Here is a 25,412-nt window from a genome sequence, read left to right on the forward strand (position 1 = left end):
CTATTGAGTTGCATGGGGATTCTTGGGAAGCTGGCTCTCTCTTCTGGTGGAGGAAGAACCTATCCCAACCCTCTTCATTTTGCCATCATAGGTTATTGCAGGAAGAGGGGGCAAGCAGACATCATCAGCATTGTTCGGTTTTCACTTCTCCTCACCTTGGCTAATGGGCCAGTGGCAGAGGATCTCCAACAGTCAGCCCAGGACCCAAAGCAAAAAGACAGACTCACTGCTAGTGGGGGGAATGACAGAGTCCCATTGTAAAAGTTCCAATGTACGGACATTGGAATGAGCAGTTAGCTGCCCTTCAGTTGGACACATTGAAAGAGAAGAAAGGCCCTGGTGGTAGCATGGTAGTAAACAGATTTTCCACCAGATATGTTTCCTTTCAATCTTACATTCTGGTCTCTAAATAAACTTGGAAATTAGCAACTTTTGCTCTCTCTCTCTCTCTCTCTCTCTCTCTCTCTCTCTCTCTCTCTGTCTGTCTGTCTGTCTGTCTGTGTATCTCTGTCTCTTCCCTTCCTTCCTCATTCCCTCATCACGGTTGACAGGGATTTGATTTGAGTTTTCAGGCTAGCAGAAGCACTTTATTATCAGAGCCTTCTCCCCAGATCTATCTGTTCTCTATCTTTGCTTATTTTCATACTATATCATGAATCTATATTATTTGCTTTCCTTTCTTCACTACAAATACACTTAGTGTATTTGATCATTTTGCCTTAAGTTGAATTAAGATGTTTTAAATTAAATAGCCATTTTGGAGTACTTATAGTAAGTCAGTACCATTTGGAAAACTTGATGTTATTATTATATAGGGTATAGTCTCTCTTGCTCTCTTCCCTTTCATCTTCCTTTCTTTTCTATTTAAACAGACAGCTATATATTAAAAACAGTCTTCACACTAATCCAAATTTTCTCTAGATGTTTCTCTGAGTTTAAACATTGTTGTCTATAATTTTTCTTTGTTTTCAACCATATTTGAGACCAAACTGCAATCTCACAAACAAATCAATATGAATTAATTTGCCACATAGAGTTAATTAGGCACTATGTGAATTCAAGGTGCACCAAGTTACTGCATTCCCTGAGGTGACTTCTTCGCTGGGATTTTTTGAACATTGGTCCACATTACAGTGCTGTATACATCTGAACTTTGAATCTTACAAGTGATGCACAGCTGTTAATGGTCACATTCTTTAAAGTCTTGGGACTTCCATAATGTTAAACAAATAGGTGTGGACACAGTTCTTACTCAAGATCTCCATAGGGAGAGGTTTTACTCAACGATATACTCTGATGTTTTCCCAGGCTAGTCTGGCCTCCAAATTCCAAAGACACAGAGCTGTGAAGAAGAACAAAGTAGGGAAATTCTATTTCACAAATATCCTTTGAAGACTATCCAACCTTACAAATGTCTTCTCTCAAAGAATAAGCAATCCATTTTTGTAAACTTTCTTGTCAGAATCTACATCATGATTATGTACAAGGTTTGGCAGACCTCTCAAAAGATGTGCCTCAATGGTAACATAGACACTACACATAGACAATATTTGTGTCGTTGGTAGATTCCCTCAGACTGTAGTGAGAAAATGTCAAAGTAGGTTTTTCAAAGAGATCAAATTTCTGGGTCCCAGGTAGCTCCCAAGGGACATAAGGAACCTGTACTCTATGCCCTGATTACGTTCACTTAAAAATACCGAATAGGAGAAAATTAGAATAGAAAATAAAACTAGAAAAATGCCCTAAATCTTATTTTGTATATAAAAAACGTGTCTCTTAAACTTGGGATTTATATCTACAATTTGTCATGCTTCATTTGACAAAAATTGAGAATATTTAATCATATTAAATAAAGAACCCAATGCTGTCTGAGGATTAACCCAGGTTCATTTAAACATATCTTAACAAACTAATATAATTTCCCTCTGGCTGATTATAACAAATGGATAGACAATGAGATTGTTATAAACTTCTAGGCATAGTGATGGATTTTCTTCTTGAACTGTACAACATAAGGAAAGCTATAAGGAAATGTCATTAAGGCTGATCAGTTCTATAGTGACTTTCAGAGCGTTGCTATGTAGAAAGCACTCCAGTTTACGTGGGAGACAGCACAAATAATAAAAGTAGCATTTATTACCTCATGCTTTCTATAGGTCATACTTTGGTAACAGCTTAGACAGGTGGTTCTCACTCAAGCATCTGATCAATTGTAGCTAGACTTTCTGCTGGGACTCTAGTCCTCTGGAGACTTCCTCATGCAAGGGAGATTGATTATCCATCAAAAGGATAGGGGGCTCGTTGACTTTATCTCCTATCTATGTCTTACTTACTACCTCAATTCCTTACCTTGTCCACCTCTTTATAAACCTTCTTATAAAACACTCTTCTTTTTTTATTTGTTTTTTTGTTTATTTATTTATTAAAGATTTCTGTCTCTTCCCCGCCACCGCCTCCCATTTACCTCCCCCTCCCCCGATCAAGTCCCCATCCCTCATCAGCCCAAAGAGCAATCAGGGTTCCCTGACCTGTGGGAAGTCCAAGGACCACCCACCTCCATCCAGGTCTAGTAAGGTGAGCATCCAAACTGCCTAGGCTCCCACAAAGCCAGTACGTGCAGTAGGATCAAAAACCCATTGCCATTGTTCTTGAGTTCTCAGTAGTCCTCATTGTCCACTATGTTCAGCGAGTCTGGTTTTATCCTAGACTTTTTCAGACCCAGGCCAGCTGGCCTTGGTGAGTTCCCGATAGAACATGCCCATTGTCTCAGTGTGTGGGTGTACCCCTCGCGGTCCTGAGTTCTTAAATGTCTTTGTGACTACAACCTCATTGTAGGAGCAATCCCAGGAAGGAAGGGAGAATCTCAGAGCTCTTTAACAACTTAAGATCTAAGATCAACACAGTTGCTTCCACCACGCCCCACTCTTTGGTCTGCATGCATAGAATTTGGCCATCTCATTTCATTTTCATTGACAATGAACATTATCACTTTAATATCAGAATTTCTATTTAATAGCATAATTCTTTATTGATTCCTTAGGAATATCACATCATACACCCCAATCCTGCTCACCTCCCAGTTCCTCCATATTCACCCTTCACCCTACAGAATTCCCAAAGCTACCCCACCCAATTAATTAAAAATGAAAAAAAGCAAAAAACCCACCTCACTCCTCTATCTTTTCTGCCTCTTCAACTCCTCTTTGCTCATCCTAGTGGCACTGTAGATGTGGTGTGTCATACACTATGTCCTTTTGTCCAGTCAGCCCTACTTGCAAATGTTCATTGCAATGAGTCATTGATATGGTTCAAGGCCCCTGGCACAACATCGTCACTGGACCCTCACTGAAACTCCTGATATCCTGCTGTTGTCTCAAGTCATGGAGATCCTGTGGCTGTCATTCTGCAGGACCACTCTCTTCACATGCTCCATCAGGTCACAGATGGATGTCCTCCTCCTTAGAATCATGTCTTTAGGACCAGGGAGATGATGGCTCAGTGATTAAGAACACTATCTGCTCTCCAAGAGGACTCATTCAATTTCCAGCCCCCACCTGGCAGCTGACAACTGTCTGTCACTTCAGCTCCAAGGGATTCGATACCCTCACACAGTACACATGCAGTGTAACACCAATGACCATGAAAAAGTCCTTAAAAATAAAGATCATGTCTTTAATCCAGCCTACTTTTAAGTTTTGAAAATCAAGCTCTGCCTCTTGGAGAAACAAATTACAATGAATTTGAACACATGATAAAGCCACACCGCAATCTTTCCTCTTTGAAAAAAAAAAAACTCAGTGACTAAAATAAGCGTACAAAAGATAGACTTATTACTTCTTCCTGTTGCCACAAAGCTAAGGCAACATAGCTTTTTTTTTTGTAGGATACCTCCTACAAAACCCAAAAGAAATCCAGAGGGAAACATTTTCTTATCATGTTTGAAAGCTGTTAGGAAACAAAAAGAGAATAAATTTACTGGGATGTAATTAAAGTCCTGCTTTGAAGTTCAAAACTTGCATTGCATGAATGCAAAATTAACTAATATTTATGGAAGACAATTCAGCTGGGAACCATCTTCAATTTCAGTTGGTAATAAAGCAAATGGTAAATAGTGGTTGCTTAGACAAACTATGCACACCTGACCCTAACCAGAATGTATGCGGGCAACACATAGAGCGGGAACAGTGATATTTAGATCATGGAAGGGACATGCAGCTGGTCCTAGACTTACAATAGTTCAACTTGCAGTTTTTCTTAATTTTATAATGACGTGAAAGCAATACACATTCAAAAGCAAACATGCTTTGAATTTTGACCTTTTTGTAAACTAGAAATGTGTGGTAATATACTCTATTTTGGTATGAAAGGCATCAAGTGGTAGTTCTGAGTTAGATATGTAATAATGTAGGAGAAATAATACATGCTCTAGAGTAGATAGCTTAGCTACATCAAGTGTATTTTAAGATTTCAATTATTTTTTTTACTTATAATGTGTTTATCATAATACAATGCTACCATAAATAGAGCACTATCTGTATTCACTTTTAGGCATGAGCTTCAAGGCTGTTCTCTGCTATATTTTGAATCTTGAATGTCCCTAATGTCTTTATATTAAGTGTTTGGTCATCAGGATGTCTTCATCAGAGGCAGGGAAACCATTAAGAGGTTTTAGAGTTAGAGCAATCCTGAGAAAAAAGGGTAATGTTGGAGAGATGAGCATGTTTGATCTGAAGTTATACTACAGAACCATAGTATATAAGAAAAAAAAGTACTGTCACAAAAACAAACATGAACATCAATAGGATACAATACAAGCTGCATACAAAAGCCCATGCAATTCTAGGCATTTGAATTTTTAACTTTTTAAAATTGATTTTATTGAGCTATACATTTTTCTTTGCTCCCTTCCTTTCCTCTTCTCTCCCCTTTAACCCTCTCACCATTTCAAGCCTATCCCATGGTCCCCATGACCCGAGTTTACTCAGGAGATCTTGTCTTTTTCTATTTCCAATGTAGATTAGATCCATATATGTCTCTCTTAGGGCCCTCATTGTTGTCTTTGTTCTCTGGGATTGTGATTTGTAGGCTGGTTTTCTTTTCTTTGTGTATAAAAGCCACTATGAGTGATTACATATGATATTTGTCTTTCTGGGTCTAGGTTACCTCACTCAATATGATATTTTCTAGATTCATCCATTTGCCTGCAAATTTCAAGATGTCATCATTTTTTTCTGCTGTGTGGTACTCCATTGTGTAAATACACCACATTTTCTTTATCCGTTCTTGGGTTGAGGGTCACTTAGGTTGTTTCAGGTTCTGGGTATGAAAACAATGCTGCTATGAACATAGTTGAGCACATGTCTTTGTGGTATGATTGATCATTTTGACAAAAATCCCAAAAGTACACACTAAAAAAATAAAAAATCAACATCAACAAATGTGTTTGGAAAATTATATATCCACATATGAAAAAATGAAATTCAACCCTCTTCTCTCACCATGCACTAAAATTAACTCCATATGAATCAAAGAACCCCCCCCCCATACAAAGTAAGGAATCCTGAAAGGTCTAGAAGAAAAAGTAGTAAACACACTAAAACATGAAAACACAAATACGGGCTCTGTGACTAGGACTCTGTGCACTCAGGAATTAGCACCAACAATTGACAAACAGGACTTTGAGAATCTTATGAACGATTCTTGGATGACGGAAAGCACAGCTTGAAGTGGGCTATGACTGGCATCTCTAGATTCCCTCTTTGGGTTTCCTAGCTAGTAAAGGAGCAATTTTGCCCCACCACATATTCTTGATGTCTCTCCAGAACTTGAAAAGCAAATATTATCATCTAACCTTGCCTGTATCTTCTAAAATGGCAAGCCAAAATATGCCTTCTCCACTTTTGAATTAATCATTTCCAGTATTTTATTATAATCACAGCAACCTGAGAAATAGCATCTAAAAGCTTATAATCTCTTCTTATAAGCGCTATTGATTCCATTCTATCTAAACAGATGCATATGACACAAATTTTTATAATATTACAGATATAGACATTTGCATAACATTATTTTACATTTACTTTATTTTTAATTGAGTGTATATGTGTGTGTATCCATGAACATGAGCACAAGTGCTGATGGAGATCAGAAGAGGGTATCAAATTCTCAGAGCTTGAGTTAAACACCATTCATTGTAAGCAGTCTGATATATGTGCTGGGTACCATGTTCAGGTCTTTTACAAGAGCAAAAGATTTACTTAATGCCATCTCTCCAGCCCCAGTGTGACATTATTTTCTCGAGGATGAAAACTTGACTATGTGATACCAAGTAAAATTGTTCTCCCACTACTTCTGCCACTCCTCTGAGTGATGCAGGAACAGCACACAAGCATGTTTCTGCGAACAGAATTTGTAAATCTGATATTCTAGCATTCCGGCTTCAAAAGCATTGATTGTCATACCTTGGCACAGCAATGGCAAAAGGAGGTTAACTAGGAACAACAGAAACCAACAAGCCAAAAGAGTGGCAGGATGCTCATGCAGAAGGCAGACACACATGAGTGCATAGATCATGAAGATAGATAAGGCTGAAGATAGTACTGTGGCTTTTGTCACAAGGAGGGCATGCATGGTAAGAGGGAAAAAGGAGCTGAGGTTGGAATCTTGAATGGTCATATGCCAAATGGCTGAAGGGCACATGATAAAGCTTATTTTGATAAGGACATATAGAAATGTTCTGCATTAAGATCTTTGCAGGGAAGTAATTTTCATTAAATTCGCCTCTTTTCAGTTTAACACTTCAGAATGTGGTCCTTGTTTGAAACAACAAAAATGAAGTTCTGTATCTAGGATTTGTATGGTGCACACCTTGATAATTGCTCCCCATAACATCCCTCAGTTAATTCTCAAAACAATTCTACATTATAGATATTACAACAATAACATTTTACATGTAAAGAAACTGAAATTTAAAGGGTAATACATAAGCGTTCTATAAAGGAGAAATACAAATCCAGAGAACATACTAGTATATCCTCAGTGTGCATTTAAGAATAATCACAGGAGTGAAGAGTGAGGAACGTAAATATTACATCCAGGTTATGTTTCATTCATTTATAGTATTTCAGTTTTGTGATTGGCTCTTAAATGAGAAGTTAATACTCTGAAACCCAGCAATACTGAAAACGTTCTATTCAAATGCCTTCAGAACACTGTATTTGACTGTGGGAGGGAATGAAGATGTTGCAGTCATCCGGACCTCATTTTATTAATCCAACGTTGATTCAAAACACTCTTGATACATTCATAAAGTAGGAAAGAAATTTAGAAGAAAGAAGCTCTGGCTGACAGTTGAGGACAGAGAAAATACAGAAAGTGATAATATATGTCCTAATTATTGCATCAGATTTCTTCAGCATCATTAATATTCCAATAAAAAATAGCCCCTTGATTTATTTTTAGCATATGAAAGAACAATTCAGAGTTAACATATGTGCATGAAAAACGTGTTTTCAGACAGCAAAAGATGGCAAGGAATAAGGACTGGGCCACTTGGAGAGCTAGATATAGAATTGCACCTTTGCCCGAATATCTCAACTTCTTTTGTAAAGGGAGAAAGAATCATGCCATGATCAGAAGAAGTGAATTCTGTCAGTCATGCCGGGGTCTACCTAGGAATTCCACATGACTATTTATCTTGTTCTTCCGGAAAGGTAGTTCTCCCCAGCTGAAGGAGCAAGAGAGAGTGGTTTTTAGTTAATAATGCCCATGTGTTCTGGGTCTTTAAATCTTGCTTCCTCCATCCGATAAGTTTTCTGTTTTAAGAGATTAATTTCTGTCTTGACACAATAAAGGACCAAGGCTCACAGCATACAAATAGGTCCTTTTCTGCAGCCTAAAGGTGTGTCGTGAGGATTAATGAGATGGTGTTTGTAATTGCATTCTGAGTTCTTTGGTTGAAAGGCACTTTATAAACATAAGATATTAGCTCTTTGTTGAGGTCCATCCATCCCTTACAAGTGATTGAACATTTTAGAAGCCCTTTGGGCAGTACACTTACCCATTTGACTCTTAAGAGAGCTGTTTAGGGAAAGCTCCAAGAATGTGGCCAGAGCCACACTCAAGAGTTCCCTGGTGCTTTTTCTTCAGTGTTATATATTTTCTTTGAAACTCACAAAGTGTTCCTTGGGGGACACGGGCATGGCTAGAAACTGTGAACTGCCCTACAACGGAAGCTTCCAGCATCGATTTTCTTTTGCCACCAGCTGTAGTCCACATCCTCACTCTCCACCTATTCATTAGGCTTGCGCTCTCGTTTCTTTAGTGTTGACAGAGCAATAAAGAAAACTTTCCTTTCCTCATTCCAGAGCTCAAAACAAAATGCCAAAGTACCTCTGCCATTAATTTTATGCAGGTGAATGTTGTTACAGTTATTCCTATCAGCATGGCTATGTGCTTGACAACGCTTCAGATGGTATTAATAGTCTACTTGCAGAAAAGCACTTTATGCCAGTCCAGTGCAAATTGCCAGAACCTTTAAGACACTCCACCTCAACTCAGTGGCATTATATCATCATTACCAGTGGCTGGGCCAAGAAATCCCATTTGTCAGTGCCTGAATTGCTCTTTTACTTTCAGTGGTTTTAGAAACCCACTTTGCTTTGGAAATGGAGTTAGCTGAATATATTTTAGAAATATAAACATCAAGAGCTGGAGATTCAGAGGGACATTTGCAATGTTTTTACTTGTTTTACAATCAGTTGTTCTTTGTGAGTCCCAATGGGATATAGTTATCTTTTGAATGACAACTGATAAAGTTTGAACAACATGGGCACAAACCCTAGAACTAGTGTACTTTCTTTGGATCACAGGAGAAATAAGTTTTATTAATATTATTCTCACAAAGAAATTAGTGTTTTCTATATATCAGTGATTATGTATATTTTACACCCTGTAAGTCAGCGTTAAGTCCTATGGTGAACTGACACAAGAAGAGTCTAATGATAAGTGACTTCCCCAAAGACATAGAGCTAATAAATGGTAAATATACAACTCTAAAACAGATATATCAAATTCTGTAGCTTAAACTTTGACTCTGTATTGATTAGAGCTTTTTAAAAAATTAACATGACTCCTAACAAAGTAGCCCACGTTTGGGCCAAAGTGCTAGACATACTACTTTCTGTTCTATGTAAGAATTTCCTTCTTGTATTCATTCAATTATCCAGTTGAAGGATACTTTTATCTTTATTTTTATTTTATCTTATGTTTGTTTATTGGGTTGATTAGCAAATTTCAAGTCCTCATCTTAACGGGATACTGATACAAGCTGGGGACCAATGGAAAGCCAACATGTTTCCCTCACTTTACCTTACTCCGATTCCATTACTTTCATCCTCAGAGGGTTAATCCCAAAGTGGGAACTGGGAGGTAGTTCTAGCTGATGCTCAGGGCTATGCATATGAACCAGTTGGGCTTTAGTGATTTGACTCAGAGCCTTCGGCTCTCCACAATGTTATAATTTCACAGTGCATTTTGGACATGTCTCCAGAAGTAGAACTACTTGATATTAGTGTTAGTGACTGTCAGAAACCAATTGGATAAAAATCTCAATACCGTGTCAAGTGTGACAAAGAATAAACGTGTGCAAATTCTATTTCAGGTAGGCTAAAACATGACTATTTGTTTTCCTGAAATTCCATTCTATGTAGATGTCAGATTCATATAGTTAGCTTAAATATTTATTTTAAGACCCCTTTATATAATTAATGGGTTTCTCCATGTGGTAAATAACTGATGTTTCTGTCAAACTGGTAATATATATGTTTTATTTGAAGGACATTACTGTTCATAAGGCCATTCTATCCTGAGTATAACATAATTTTTGTTAAATAATCAATTCGTCTCTTTAAGTGTCTATACTAGTTGTTATATGACATGTACAACTTAGTATCGTTGTGTACTTAATAACAATGTATATGAATTTAAAGAGGTTTGTGCAGCTATCAGAATAGTCCTCTGTATGGCTTCTTATATAAAGATCTGCCCTTCCATCAATCTATGGAATGGGGTTTAGGGCATATGATCTCATTCACTTGCATGTGTTTCTTAAACAGATTTTACTAGTGTTTTAGATAAATTAAAATAAAAGCCAACAAGAACATGAAAAGAGACTAAGAACTGTGTTAATGTGGTGACTTAAATCGATGTGCTTTTCCAAATGGCCTTCCATCTATCACAGCTTTTAACAGTGTGCTAGATCACTGTCCTAGGGGCCAGATGGTATCAGTCTGGCACGCAAAACCTAAAACATGCTTCTAAATGTCTTTAAAGCTGAGGTGGAGAAGAATGGACTCTCGCTTTATACTTTCAGAGAGGTTCTAGGATGATTCCAGCTGTGCTTTTCTCCATTGGGTACCCCAGAGCTTCCTCTCTTTCGAGCCTTTACTGTGTCCCTACATGATTTCCTACCCTGCTTTATAGTTAAAGGGGGGTGAACCACGGATGCTGGGCTCTTTGGGAGAGCTAAGAACCCTATCTATTTTGAGAAAGTAAATCAATATAACCTGTCAATTAATTAACTTGGTATCTAGACACCACTTACAATTTGGAACTTTTAGTTGTTATTTCTGCAGTTGCCCTTCGGGTTAGTAAGATTTATCATTTTATATTTCTTTTTGACTTTACTATTTCATTCCAGGGAGGAGAGTGAAAATCAGCACTGTGTTTAGTCACAGAGTCCACACTGGTGATAAATGCAGAAAACTCAAAGCAGCAAAATTTATCAAAGGTGAACCCAGCACAATTGATTGTCATTCCTCACTGGAGCATTTCATTGTGCTGTGGTACCTTACAGTGTACACCTTAGCTGTTACCTGCTGGGTTAGGTGTGTGGGTTCTTTTCAGAAAAGTACCCCTTTTCTATGAAAACACTGAAGAAGCTACTCAATTTATTTTGGACTAATAGAATACAAAATAACATTTGTCCTCCAAGGACAACAATCATCACAATCAATAATTGGAGTTATATGGTACAGTTAAGCCAGTGTCCTTCACGATAGCCGTATTGGGACAGCTGCTGCGCTTAGAGAAAAGCTTTAAATTATCCATGAAAATCCAAAACTGTTGATTATTCAGCTCCCTTTATCTACATTATCCCCCAATAACTTTTTGTTTGTTTGGTAGTCCCAAGCAACAACTTTAGGTCTTGAATTGCTGGACAAGAAAGCCTCCAATGAACTACAACTGCCCTTTGATATGTTGGTATGTTATAATTTATGTAGGCAGATAGAAATCTAAATTGTGGGCTAGAAGCATATCTATAGTTGCTTCTCATGAGCCATGTTTGTTTGTTTAAATTCCAGAACAGGAAAGAAAACTCAAATGTTTAGAATAATGTCTTCATTAGAGAAGACTAAGGGGAACAACCAGCCTCTGATAGTACGACCCAGTTTCTATTGGATTCTCTTATCTTCCCCCTCCAAGCCCAGCAAGCAGGTCCTAATTGTCACATGAGACAGCTTCTCCGCCAGTGATAACTGCTTCATTGCAATGGCTCTGTGATTGAAGTGCCATGGCTCATTTCTATTTACTTGGTCTGATACGATGCTACAGGCTCATATTCGCTCTGGCTTTCAGGCTTCTCTATACTTTCCTCCCGAGCCCCCTGTTTCAAAATTTTTATTTCCCTTTTAAAATATTAGTAAGTTGGAATGGAGTTCCCTAAATTTTAATACGGAACTCTGAACCAAACATGATGAATTACAGTGAGCTGTTTTTTACTAAATCAATGTGAGGTTGGCTGATGAGCTAAAACAGTTCCCCAAGCATGCCTTCATTATTTTGTTATCGGAAGCATATTCATTAGGGGTGTAAATCCACACCACCACTTTCCAAGTATCGCCTAATTAGAAGAACCGCCCAGGAGTGGTAATAGCAGTTACAAAAGGAAGAGGGGCCACACCATCAGTTAAACACAATGTTTGAGCCTGAAACTAATTTGATATTTCATGCTTGGTAGAAATATTCCTAACAGGCTTTTTGAATAGATTCATGCTCAGGACGACCCTTTCACAGAATAGAAAGAGGGGGGAAGGCAGAAAACGAGAGAAAGAGAATGACCAGCTGCGCCAGCATGGTCTAGCACTAATAAAATGTAAGTGCCTAAAACCCTGTAAATGCTATATAGTGGTATAACTTCCTTTGCCTGAAGTTATGTTCTCTGTGGGTTCCATCTGCTTAAAATGCGCAACAGAAAAGATGGAGGTCTACTGTGCCACCTGTATGACTCCGCCAGTTTCACATAAGTACAGTAATATCAGAGTTTTCTTTTGGAGTAAGAAATCTCCCTTTAATCCAAGCTCTAGGGGGTGAAACAGGGGAGCTACCATAAGTCAACGCTAATCAGAAATACAGAGGCTTATCTCAGAAAACCAAACCAACCAGACAAACAAAAGAATGTAACGAAACCCTGAAAATGGTTTTTGGCCAGTCTCCCATGGCTAGCAGGGACTCACTCGTTATCTCGGTGCCTTTTTCTAGAATCCAGAGCTTGCAAGTACAGATGCTTGAGAGGAGCAGAAGGGCACTTTGCTCCTAAGTGGATCCCATTGGGGAAACAGTGACTGAGGAGCTGGATGCTACCTTTTCATTGTGCGATTGACATGGCAGTGGTAGTAGAATTATTCAACTCAATGAGATCGTTGAATTTCACTGGGACCAAGTCAGTGGTAGATAGAAGAAGGAGGAGATAGGGTGGAACTGTAATGAGATTTCCGTACATAGCCCAACCGCTTACAGATCTCTATCCCAAATCACGTGACCAGAACATGATGGAGCACTGCACAGCTGAGATCAATCTGACCTCAGGCCCATCCTCCGAGGGCAGAGTGGCTTCAACTCCACCTCTTCTAAAGAAAAATTGATATCTATCTCTAAAATCCTTCATAAAACAAACTGAACACCTAGGATGTTTTTTTAATGACCTATTGACTTTTCAGATTGTTCTTTAAGCTGTTTTTTAAACTTTAAAGGCAACACTGATAATGAACGCCTCCAAATGGTAAAACAGAAAATCCCCTTCAAATATAACCGGCCCGTAGAGGAGTGGCTGCAGGAAAAAGGTAACGGTCGTTAAAACTTTCATTCTAAAATCATTTGATTCTAAACCCTCGTTTTTAAAGCCTGCAGAATAAATGTTCCTTAAATGATAATCGCCTGCTGCATAAATGACTGTTTTAATTTTCATTATAATTTGTGTCAGCTTCCACCTGCCATATGTTGATAAATCATGCAATAATACATCGCCATTAAAACACAGTTAAAGGGACTAACATCTAGCCTGCTGCCCGCATGACAGCCACAGACAACAAATTCCAGAAAGCTTTTTAAAAGAAAGGGAAAGAGAGAGAGAGAGAGAGAGAGAGAGAGAGAGAGAGAGAGAGAGAACTGGATTATGGCAATTTAACCACTGCATGACATTATTTGTTAATTTGTTTTAAATTACCTCTTACCAAAACTTTCTAAAGAATTTTCAAAAGAACCTATTAAACTTACATCTTGAGGCTGTTTTGGCATTACTGTCTATAGCATGGTTAACCAAAAAAAACCAAAAAAACAAAACAACAAACCAAAAAATCTTCGATCAAGTCTTGTAACTTAAACTGCTTAAAACAGATGTAATACAGGAAGCAGTATGTGTTAACATTTGTTTTTAAACAAAGAAAAGGCTGAGAAAGAACAGATTTTGCCTCTAAACTCAAACCATCAGAGGCGAAAGTTTCTAGGAGAGCTTAATTACATTCCAGTTGCTGCAGGAGACCAAACGGAAACAAACTTGTTTTCCACTTTGGTGGTGTGATACCCTCGTGCATTCCTACCATGTTTTATGCAACCAAGTGTAAGTTGTTAAGGCAATGAGTTGGTAAGGGAAAAGTCTCGTGAAAAGCAACGCGGCAAGTTCTGATTTGCTGACAGAAACAACCACTCCGTGAACAAACAAGGGCAGCAGTTAGGAATCCTGGGAGAATTTTCTCTGAGGTTTCTTTTGTTTACGAGATACCCAGTTATCTTTCGATGAAGCCAATTTTCTTATCTCCAAGAAAATTAGAAGTTCTGTTCTTTCTTGAGACAGCATAAGCTAGCTCTTGCCTCGAGATCTAAAAGAGCACCTTACATTTTACAGAGATTTGACTGAGTTACATACGAGGAGGAATTGGAGCTATTCCGTAATATACAAACACCAAGACAAAAGACACTTGTGTGTGATTTTTAGCTGGGTGAAAACATTCAGATATTCAGACATAGAAAAGCCTTACCAAATCTTAACTGCATGCCCTGTTTTCAACATATGTGGTCTAATTAAAAATAAATTAAGAATAACTCTAAAAAGCAAATAATTTTGATTGTAATCAACAGCTCATAAAGTCCCTTTAACATTAAAGACAACAAGTGCCTCACTGTTAAGACAGAGAATTAGATGCATGTCCGAGTCTCATGTGCCTGAGAGAACTTTTTGTGTTTCTTTCAATTTTATGTTAATAGTATTTTATTTTATACCATTGCCTTTTGAAGTCTAAGTTTAATAGCATGCCAGGCATTTTCATTTGTACAACCCATTATAAAGCAGTTAGTAGGCTTTTAGTTTTCCTTCTGCTAGCTTCATTATCAGCTGGCTTCTGTGTAAATAGAAGATCTTGTACACATATTGAATGCTGGGATGGAAAAGGGTGGTCAGGGTGGGGGTATCTTGGCTTCTTTATTCAATATATATGTAAGTATAGTATGATCATGTTATTGGACAACTTATTGCAAACTGCGAGATTATCTTTTCCTATTGATTTCCCTGAAATTGTTCTTTATGTAATCTGAGTTGAGTAGCATTTATTCTCTTTACCTCTTCCTCTGTCTAGCTAACTTCACTTTCAAATGGAATGAAAACTTTGCACTGAACTACCTTGTTTGTGAAGATGAGTGTATATAAAGGGCGAATAGATAAATAGGACGATTAGACAGGTGCATTTAGAAGTACATGGAGCGTTTCTTTGGAGTTACTTCTGTCATTGGGGAGGAGAGCTGGGTCACAGCATTCCCAAGTCTGTTTGCTGGCTGGCTGCTATTGACTGACTTTCTGACCTTAGACAATCCACTTAACCTCATTGTGTCTCAGATTTCCCATATGAGGAGAGGAGAAATAATACTGCCTATTCCCCCAGGGTATTCTGAGATTTAATTAATTAGTCTTTGTGCAACACTGACTAGAGACGTGCAGAGATTTAATCTAAGCCTATGTGAACTTCGTGTTAAAATGAAACAACAAATATTGGCTTCCAAAAGGATGTGCATCTAAAATGAAATAAACAGTTACAGGCTAGGAGTACTGCACTGCTGTTATTATCAAATTTCATGTTATTGCTGGTAGAACAACTCTCAGATTCCAAAAATATATGCATATATATTTATAACACATTTATTCAAATGCATATGTATAATGATATTTTTATTCTAAAAATTACACATTATCAATAACAACAATGAGAATGATTTCAGGCATAGATTTTGAAGCACCTTGGGCAAATGAAAAAGAAAAAAAACACAGAAACTTCTCCTGTCAGTTCTGTACATCTTTCATAAGGAGAAGGTACTGAAACTGTTTCCCCATTATTCATGACCTCCTGTGCAGCTAAAGAGAGATGAGGTAGTAGCAGAAAGACATGGCAGGAGACAGAGTGCTCTCTTCCTACAGTGATTTCTAGTTTTGTCCTTAACCACCTAGGAAAAGTGCAGAGGTCTAGGAGAAGGATGTGAAACAAAAGGAAAAAGATCTAGCCTATCAAGCAAATAAGCTAACAGAAACCCAAACGCACTTCCTATGGCATGAAGAGAAATTGAAACTTGAATAGCCACCTTCTGTTTCACCCACCAGTAAAGTGAGTGATCGGGTCTCTATAGCAAAGCAATGATAACCAAGAATAAAGCAACTCCTCAGTCAAATGGCCTCAAACATGCCCTGCCTTTACTCATTCTCCGGTCATTCCTGAATAAACAATGACCACTTTATGGAGTGAACTATAGAAAACAGAATGAAGGCAATCCATCATTGCAGTTTGAATTTCAATTTTCTCTGACTGTCTTTTTATTTTTAAGTGCTGGCAAAATGAATCTTCCCAAGAAAGTAAGATGAGGACCATTATAAGAGGTTATTGTTATGAAGCATTGCAAGGATATTAGAATAAAATCTTCTATATATAATCAAGGTTATTCAGCCATTAACTAATCATCAATGCTGGGCTACATAAGAAAGAGAAAGGGAGGAGGATGGGGAGAGAGTAAAACAGAAAGAGAGAGATAATGTCATAAATGGGAAGCAGTTGTTCATCTATAAAAGATACCTTGTATGGAGGCTATCTAGTTTAAGATATTAAAGTTATATCCTGGAAATCTCCCACTATACACTTTCTTCTAAATCAGTATGTTAAGATGCTTCACATGCTAATATGAAGTTAAGTAAAAATTATTCTCCGCCTTTATTATCCCATTTGTATTATAGTAAGTGTATGGCTCCCAAAGAAAGAAGTGTGAACTCCAGCCCCTTACCTTGCACCATTGTGCACTGAACATGTAACATCTCGTGTGAAGGGAACAGAGACAGAAATTATACAACTGTCAAATGGCACCAACTCACAGGACATAGAAGGGATTCTTGGGAAAGTATGGAAGGGATTCTTGGGAAAGTATGGAATGAACTGATTACATCCCTGGGACCTAGAGAATTTTGTTATCATTAAAGTATGAGATTCTTTTGAATGGTTCCAAGATTCTTATGAAGTGTATATTATTTCTACCCTAATAAAGTTCCCCAGTCTAAAAGCAGAGTAGTATTATTTATAAATCGTTCAATTAATAACCCTTATATATTGACCAGATAGTAAAGCTGACACTTGTCTGAAGAGTCTGCTCTGGAAATATGCAGTTTCCTTTTCTCTTATTTCCAGACCTTCCAGTAGTATACATCAAGAAGGTATACCCACCTTCTGTTCCAGAAATTCAGGCTAGTTGTGCATTGTGCAAACCTCAGCTTAATATCTTAGTGATAAATGCTGAGAACCCAAACCCTGCAACATACCTCTATTTAGAGTTTGAAGGTGGAGAGGATACGTGTTTTACCAAGCAGGCATGAGTAGCAGACAATTATTTTCAGTTATTTACAGAGAAAATAATCTAGGTGATAAGATGAAGAATTACTAGATTTGTTGATCGCTGACTAAAGAAAACTCCAGAATGGATGTATCTAACTTTACGGTTTTCCCATCTCTACTCCAAGTGGGTAAGCAAAAGGAATTAATCTAAAGAGATAACATGAAGGAATAACAAGCCTTAGCATGTTGCTGTCATGATAAATTACAATGAGGCTTGAAAAGCTGTTTATTTCAATGAAAAAGACCTAGTTTGACTTAGAAAATAAGTAGAAATCTTTGAAAATAAGCCTAGCTTGTTGAATGCTCCATTCTAAACTGCTCTGCCACGAATTTTTTTTGATAGCTTTTTTTTTTTGCCACAGAAGTAAAACTGATACCCACAGAAAACCTGAAATAAGATTAACTATTGCTATTTTACAATCCATTGCCATGTCTCTAAATCATTCAAGGAAGTTTATAAGTTATCTTCTTTGTACCCATCTTTCTTTCATAATTCATTTTTATTGATTAATTTTATTTTTTGATAATTTCATGCATGTACATAATATATTTTTATTACCCTCACCATATCTTCTTAAAACTATTTTAGAATCACCTCATCCCCACCTCCATTTATATTCTAGAAGCTTTTTCAATGCCTAATTACTCTCCCATCTTAGAGAATGATCTATTGACTGATCAAACCTCCCTACAAATTATACATCTATCATGATGCTGTTAAAATAACAAATGCTGATACAATTTTTCTCAAGGTGAAGATTTATGGAAAACCCTGTTCCTGGTGACTAGAGTGTCCATTTTTATAAGCATGCAATGAATCCGATCCTCTTAATTGCAGTTTAATTCCAGTAAATTTCATTTAATTACTGAACCTAATTTTTAAACTCAGTGCTCTAAATCACCTCTTTGAGGTTTTTGTTTGCTGCATATCATTCTTTTCTGTTGTCATTATGTTACCCTGTAGCTTAAAATCAGAGCACTAGGCATCTGTGATCCATTCTGGTCATGATCTGAGCTGGATGTTTCTGCCATCCTAGATTATATGTCTCAAGAGACTGTAACACTGCTCATGTTTAAACTCTCCTTGGAATGGGGCAAATCCTCAGTTATTTTGGTAACTTAGGATGTTTATCTAGACAGTGGAAGAGATAATCATCATGAAATGTTACTCACCGATCTCAGTAATGAATTTTTCCTGTAAATTTTATCCACTTCAGTTGTTCAAGGAAGCCTATTAGATGCCTGCTCCATACAAACTAGGTAAGACAAGGAGCAGAAATGTATGGGAATAATAGTATTTCCTCCACCTAATTCACTAGGCCGGCAGTTAACCATCTTCAACACCCAGGCTCAAATAGCCATTGGAGGAAAGGACAAAGGACGCCTCTTCCAAGGCCAACTCTCTGGGCTCTATTATGATGGTTTGAAAGTACTGAACATGGCCGCTGAGAACAACCCTAATATTAGAATCAATGGAAGTGTTCGGCTAGTGGGAGAAGTCCCATCAGTCTCGGGAACAACACAGACGACCTCCATGCCTCCTGAAATGTCTACCACTGTCATGGAAACCACCACCACTATGGCTACAACCACCACCCGCAAGAATCGCTCTACAGCCAGCATTCAGGTAAGCCTTTCTTTTGTTATGATATTGTTCTTCTTTCTTGACTTTGCAGCAGGATTGCTGTGGTCAGTGCTCTTGGTAGTTAAGGACTTTGTATTACTGTGTGTGAAGGAAGGATGGAGATATTCATGGTAATGAGACCTAAGACTGGAGAAGAGTAAGCAATGATTGAGAGAATTAGAGAAGTTCTGTGGCATTCATGAGATAACGCGTATTATCCCTTTCATTTATCACTGAAACGGAAAAGCTATTATTCAAAATGAACAGATTACACTTGTGTTACAAAAAATTCTTCTCCTCTCATTGTATTAGATTTTCTTTTCAAATAGCAGAAAGTGGGAAGGGATGAAGAAAGGTGTGTTACCATAAGCAAGTCTGTACCCTGGTTGAATTCTATTTATATCCTCCAGGTATATTTGGTAGAATTCAAAGTGCTTATTATTAAGGTCAATGGCTATCATTAAATCAAGGACAATTAAAACAAGAAGCTCAACCACTCCTTGTGAATAATAGTCTTTGTGTTTGACATTAAGTCCTAATTAATGGCTTGATATTTTGGGTCCATTTTGTTTACTTTATTTGACTAATATACTGATGATATTACAAAATGAAAAGGATTGATTTCAGCTAGGCAGAAAATTCTTAATTTTGTGGTAAGGTTTTTTTTTTGTTGTTGTTTACTTGAAAGAAATTATATACCAGCTAAAGCTTAATACTTAGCTAACTCCCTTGGCAGTTCATAAATCTAGTTAGTAGGTGGGTAGGAGGTTAATTGAGTTATTAACCTTAAATGCTTTGGCATCAAAGAAAGCAACCCAATGTTTGTGGAAATCACATTACCCTGGTCGGTTATTTGTAAAATCAGTCGATGCGTACTTCTCTCTTTTGCTTCTCAGTTTTCACACACGATTCAGGAGCACAGTAGTCTCCAAAATCACTTTTCTATCCATTCCAGTGGGCACTGTAAACATATAGTGAATCATGAATTAAAACTCATCCATGTGTTTTTTGTATCTTTCAAATTAGGCTATGTGACTTAGCTGTGTGGAGGCATGTTGGCTTTCTTTATTCTTTCTCTTCAAACTTGAGCGAAAACCGCAGACAGCTTCTTTCATGGCCCCTAAGAACAATTTGAAGCCGTGTGTTCTGGTGATGCTATCAGCCCATTTTATGTGTTTTCCAAAGGCTGCTGAGAACCTGGCTGACAGAGCAGTCCTATAATCGTAGGTGCTATTCCATGCATACCTACGCACATACCCGAAAGAGAAAAATAGTCCTTCTTCACTGATATTACAGCAATAACTCCTGACACCTCACTTCAATCACTGGGAAGAAGATAAAAGGCAATATATATTTCTATTATGGCTCTCTATAGTTCAAACACGGATCTGTTTACTGTTGGTAAAAGGATAGTTCTGTTTGCACAGGTCTTGGCAGATCTGGTGTGTTTCTGTCAGAGTATATTCTCCTAGCTCTGTGGGAAGCCGAAGAGCAAATGGCTTTTTCTCTATAGGAAAGGTTGATTCTGCAGTCCATTTTAGGGCCAGATTTCTACTGACCACAAGTGGATTTAATGTTACACAGGGATTCTGTGAATTGCCTCAATATATGGTGTAATCTTCAGCCATTGGTTTTTTCCCTTCTCACAGTAAATACACAAATTGGGCAGATTGTTTGAGTTTCTAGACTCTTTCTACAACCTAAGAGAATCAGGGCTTCTGGACAGGAGTGGATTTTAAAGTGCGTAAGGCACTCTGGTGATTTACCTTTAAGACTGGGATATCTCTCAGAGGAAGTAAGCTCTGGAGAGTGCCCTTTCCAATAGCTTTCCTCTGGTGAGCTGCTCTTCTTTCAGAGACTGGCGAAAATTGGATTACATCTTTACATGCTTTTCCTCTCTCCCTCCACTAAGGCTATAAAGATGGGTTATAAATCTGTTGACACTCTTTGTTTTTACGAGTTTGTAAATATGTACTTCTGGAGAAAAGCCAGCAGCTTTGCCAAATTGATTAGACTTAGGCCAAAGGATCCAGAAGCCCCAGGATTCTGTAAAGAGGAACTTAAAAAGATGTGGAGTGGAAAATTTTAGGTGCCTTTGTTCTCACCAGCTAGCACAAGAGTCTTGCCTCATACTTTATGAAAGCTCACAAACTTCATAGCTAAGCTTAGTCTAGCCTAAGTATAGTCTACAGAGTGCATCAAATCTACTCAAAGTTTTAGGACAAGTCTTAGATGCCGGACATAGTAAAGACCATCAGACCCAGCAGCTTCAAATGCATCCAGTGTAAGACCCCTCCAATTTCCTTAGATAAAGAGGACGTATGAAGCTTTGATCTCTGAGAGGTACTTCAAAGAAGAAAATAGGAAAGATTAAGTTTCATGTCCACCAGTCCATCATTCAGTTTTCGTCTCGGAAAAAAAAAAAAAAAAAAAAAAAAAAAAAAAAAAACACATGCAGACCATTTTACAAGCGCTGTTCCGTTCTTTGCTTTTCACTTTGATATCATCATTAAAGCATCTTGTCCTAAAATGAGACTCTTCTAGGAGAAAAAACAATTAAGCAAGTGTGACTACAAGCCTAAAAATGTCACTATTCAAAAAAAAATTCCCTGATTCCTTTCTAAAGCATAAGCCGAGAAAAACTCATTTGAGGAGTTCATCTCTGATGGACCTTGGCTAGTGTTCACATCAGATCAAAGGGAAACCGGAAAGTGCTTTTAGTGCTCCTCTTAGCAGTGTATGAATGTGAACAAATTGTCTTTGAGTTGATACAGCTCTCCAATGCTCCAGTCTTTTGGAAGTAATTGGTGCTTTGATCTCTGTGATAGATCAGTCTGTTACTGATGGGGTAGAGAACTGCCTGTGAATGGCATGGGCTGTGTGAAATTACTCACAGCTATTGTGCCCAAGCAGGGGATCTTGCCCTGATATTAAAAAAGAATACTTCAAGATGCTTCCCTCAACTTAGAGGGGGAAATAGTCAGCTAAAGTGCACATTAAGAAGCCAGGTGGGCAGATGATAATCTTCAATAAAAGTCTTGTATTTACTAAATATGCAGCAGGCACTGAGTAAGTCTTACAAGATAGCAAATAAAGCCTGTCTTGTAACCACGTAGTAAGCAGAAGTACGATGCCAGAAATATGCTCTACTTCTACAATACTCAGGGTGTGTAGACATTCTTCCACTGGCACAACCATAATGTAATGATAGCCTGAACTTAATGTTCAGTCCATTCGCACACTACCTAAGGGATCCTGGGTAGATCACAGGACATTTAAATTATTATTGCTGAAAGCAAAATCTTTCCCCTAACTCGACAACTAAAAAACAACTTTGTCATTAGAAATCATAATTTACAAAGTCAGATAGTCATGTAGATGTGTCTCTCCATGGGGTACCAAGAATTTCCCTTGTGGGTTTCTTTAGCAGAGTGGCAACTCCCCAGGATCTCAGACAATCTTTTAATGGAAATAAAGCAGAAGCCATCATCAGTTTCTCATACGATGGGGCTTGAACCGGGCTTGTGTTATTTACACCATCACCTATTGCTTTAAGTTTCCGGGCCTTTGCCAATATCAGGAAAGACTTGAAGACATTTAGAATAATTGTGAAAATAGTCTTCAGGCATGTCCATCAGGGAGTTTTCTCGATTAGCTGGTTTAAAAGGACACATCCTAGGTGTGTGCTAGATCTTTCCGTCAGCTGGAGTTCTGGGATGAATAAAAAGGTGAACACAAGCAGTCATTTTCCCCCACTTTCCGTATGTGGATGCACTGTGACCAGCTGCCTCAGTCTCTCGTTGTCATTCCTTCCTCCACCATGATGTAGACTGGAGCTCTGAGTCAAAAGCTGCTCACCCTCTCTATATTACTTTGTCAGATATTTCTGTCATGTCAACCAGAAAACTACTACACAAAGTATATCATGCAGAGTCGGACTGTTGGTGTTTTATCAATCCTTATCATTGTTGTTATTTTCACTTGACACGTATGTTAAGCAATAAGCTACTGAACAAACAGGATGCTTCTATTGATAATAGTAGCTATATTTCAGAACAGAGGTTAAAATTTTGGGGGTGGGACAGTGAGATATTCAGAATAATCTGAGTCTAATTTCGGGGATAAAATTAATCCTGGGAAATCAAATAAGTCGATGACATCAGAAATAGACTCCCCTGCCATCTCATTATATACCTTGGACTTTTACTTCATTTTTAAATGCAACTTTAGAGTCCAGTGGGCTTTAAAAAGTATGCAGTGTCCAGAAATCAACCTAATTCCACACGTTTTAGGAGGTCACAAAAAATACGAATCTAGATTACTTGTATCATGGAGCTAATAACCTAAAGCAGACAAGAGTTCTCAGTGTCACTTCTGAACCATGGTGTGTATTGGGAGGCTGGTGTATGGAATGACTTGGAGCACCATCGTAGATGAGATAGTCACAATACTAGGCCTTAGAGAGTGACTACGCTTGGAGAGGAAAAAAGTCCAGGTCTTGTGAGCTATGGTGTAAGTCAGAGATGTGACACACAAAAATTCCAGGATTTGAGGATCTTAGCTTAGTGCTCACCACCTTTATCTGGGAAAGGACTCAGAGGAGTGAACTGAATTGAATTCCCTGCGGCTATAGTCTGGGAATACCCTGAGTATTTCTGTGGAGACATTTATTTGGCGGGGGGAGGGTGCTACAGATCAAACCCAGAGCTTTGCTTATTGTAGACAAGAAGAACTCCACATTAAACTATATCCCCCAGGACCATATGGGACCTTTACCTATACAGGTGGGCAACTACAGTAACACTGATTCTAAATAACATGTAAAGACTACACTCAAGTTTCTTTGCCTCATTCAGGACTGAAGGAAAAAATGAGTGGCACGGATCATTCGCCACTACTGTTACTTTTAGTCTCTCCAGCCTGAATAGTCCCAGAAGAGACGAGCAGGCCAAAAGGAAAATAGTTGCAAAAAGAAAAAATAAAATGTGTATCCTCTTATCTTTGGCCTCCAGTTTGAGCAGTTATCAACAAAGAAGAAGCTCGGTGTGTTCTGTGAAAATCGCCATTTGGAATTGTTTATAGCTATTAGCAAGAATTGGATCACAACCTACTTTTTGTATCCTAGGCATAGGCAAAGTCACCTTGACATTGGGGAGACTGTGTGCCACCAGATAATTGGCAGAAAATTATGATGCTTAGCCTGCATTGAAAGTATCTAATAAAGAGTGGACTGAAGAACTCTGAGATTTCATTGTTATCTCAAGTGTCATCATGGTGATGATTGAATGGGAAATGCCTCTGAAAGTTCCAGGAAGGAGCTAACTTCTCAGACTTTGCAACAGCACACACATGGCAGTTTCTCCCTTTTGCTCCTCAGTTTTAGGCTTTGGATGATTGATTAGGAACACACTTCAGACTTAATACTGATAATGACAGTTTGAAACTAACCAAGTTGCCCCTAAACATCATCTATTCTGAGTGGGATTTTAGTATACTCAAATAAAGACTGTGGGATTTGTCATCAGAACTTCTGAGTGGGAGCTTATTTCTTCAGAAAGCTTGTTTCATCAGAACTTCTGAGTGGGAGCTTGTTACTCAGCCATATGTCTAAGGGTTATCCCTCTCTCAGCAGGTTTCATTATCTGCCTAAGAAACATAATCATAACTCTTCTTATGAGCAATAAATCTGATTGTGGAAAGCTATTCATACATGTTCATTGAAGAATTTTACACTAGGCTCCCATCTGCACCTAAGAAACTCCGCCAGACCCATATACCCTCATGGAGCCTGGAACCACTGAAGGTTCCATATAAGCACTGTTTAGTCTATATCCACATAAGCCAATATGCCTAGGACCTTTTCTGACTTCATCTATGAAAATAGAGGTCTATAGGAAATGTCCATAGGTTTGAGTAGAAGTCAGCTTAGCTGAGCAGTTTGTACACAGGCAGGAGCTATTATGTTAAAGTATATGAAATTGGCATTTCTGGAGGTCAAAACGGTGAAAGGTTAGGAATTCTATGCTGTTCAGTAAAACACAAAGCATTCAGGTGCACAGAACACATCATCAGTGGGAATTTTGAGGACCAATATAGGCCACCAGGTATTTTCTACATACTTTGAATAATCCATTGGTCTCAGCCTGGAATGCAAATCAGATCTATCAGTCCTGGAATGCCTTGTGATCATAGTATGTATCAAGAATGGTTATGCTTGCCCAAAGAGCTATCCTGTCTGGTTTCCTCTCCCCTTTCCCTGATGCCGTGAGCTTGAAGGAATCCAGTCTCTACCCCCTTCCTTTTACAGTAGACAACAAAACCTCCCGGGAAAGTTTATTTTTAGGATCGGGGCTCAGCTAATATTGATTAACAGCCTTACATAATATGTGGCTCCAGGCTCCTTTCTTTCCTGCCAAGCCTCATAACTGGGGAAGGCGCTGAAGATTTGTCAGTCTAATTAGACTTTAGCTGCCAGCCAGGAAATATCTCCTGTGTTCTGTTTGCCCTCGCATAGATAACGTTCCTTCCCCTTTCTGAGAATAATTTAGAGGGAAGGAAACTTGACTCCAATGTACTTGTTTCCCGGTAAAATT

At 38.2% G+C, this 25,412-nt stretch overlaps 1 protein-coding gene across 27 annotated transcripts in view; it reads left to right on the forward strand.

The window, feature by feature from the left end:
* Nucleotides 1-25,412, forward strand: part of Nrxn3 (neurexin 3) — a 1,572,781-nt gene that overhangs the window by 1,415,259 nt on the left and 132,110 nt on the right. For all 27 annotated transcript variants that reach the window (XM_026780462.1, XM_026780453.1, XM_013355697.2 and 24 more), the window contains 2 exons: nt 13,032-13,121; nt 18,515-18,822. In XM_026780462.1, the coding sequence (XP_026636263.1) occupies nt 13,032-13,121; nt 18,515-18,822 (398 nt within the window). The remainder of the gene's footprint in view (nt 1-13,031; nt 13,122-18,514; nt 18,823-25,412) is intronic.

The sequence above is a fragment of the Microtus ochrogaster genome, chromosome 1 (assembly GCF_000317375.1).
Source record: "Microtus ochrogaster isolate Prairie Vole_2 chromosome 1, MicOch1.0, whole genome shotgun sequence".
Taxonomy (NCBI): domain Eukaryota; kingdom Metazoa; phylum Chordata; class Mammalia; order Rodentia; family Cricetidae; genus Microtus; species Microtus ochrogaster.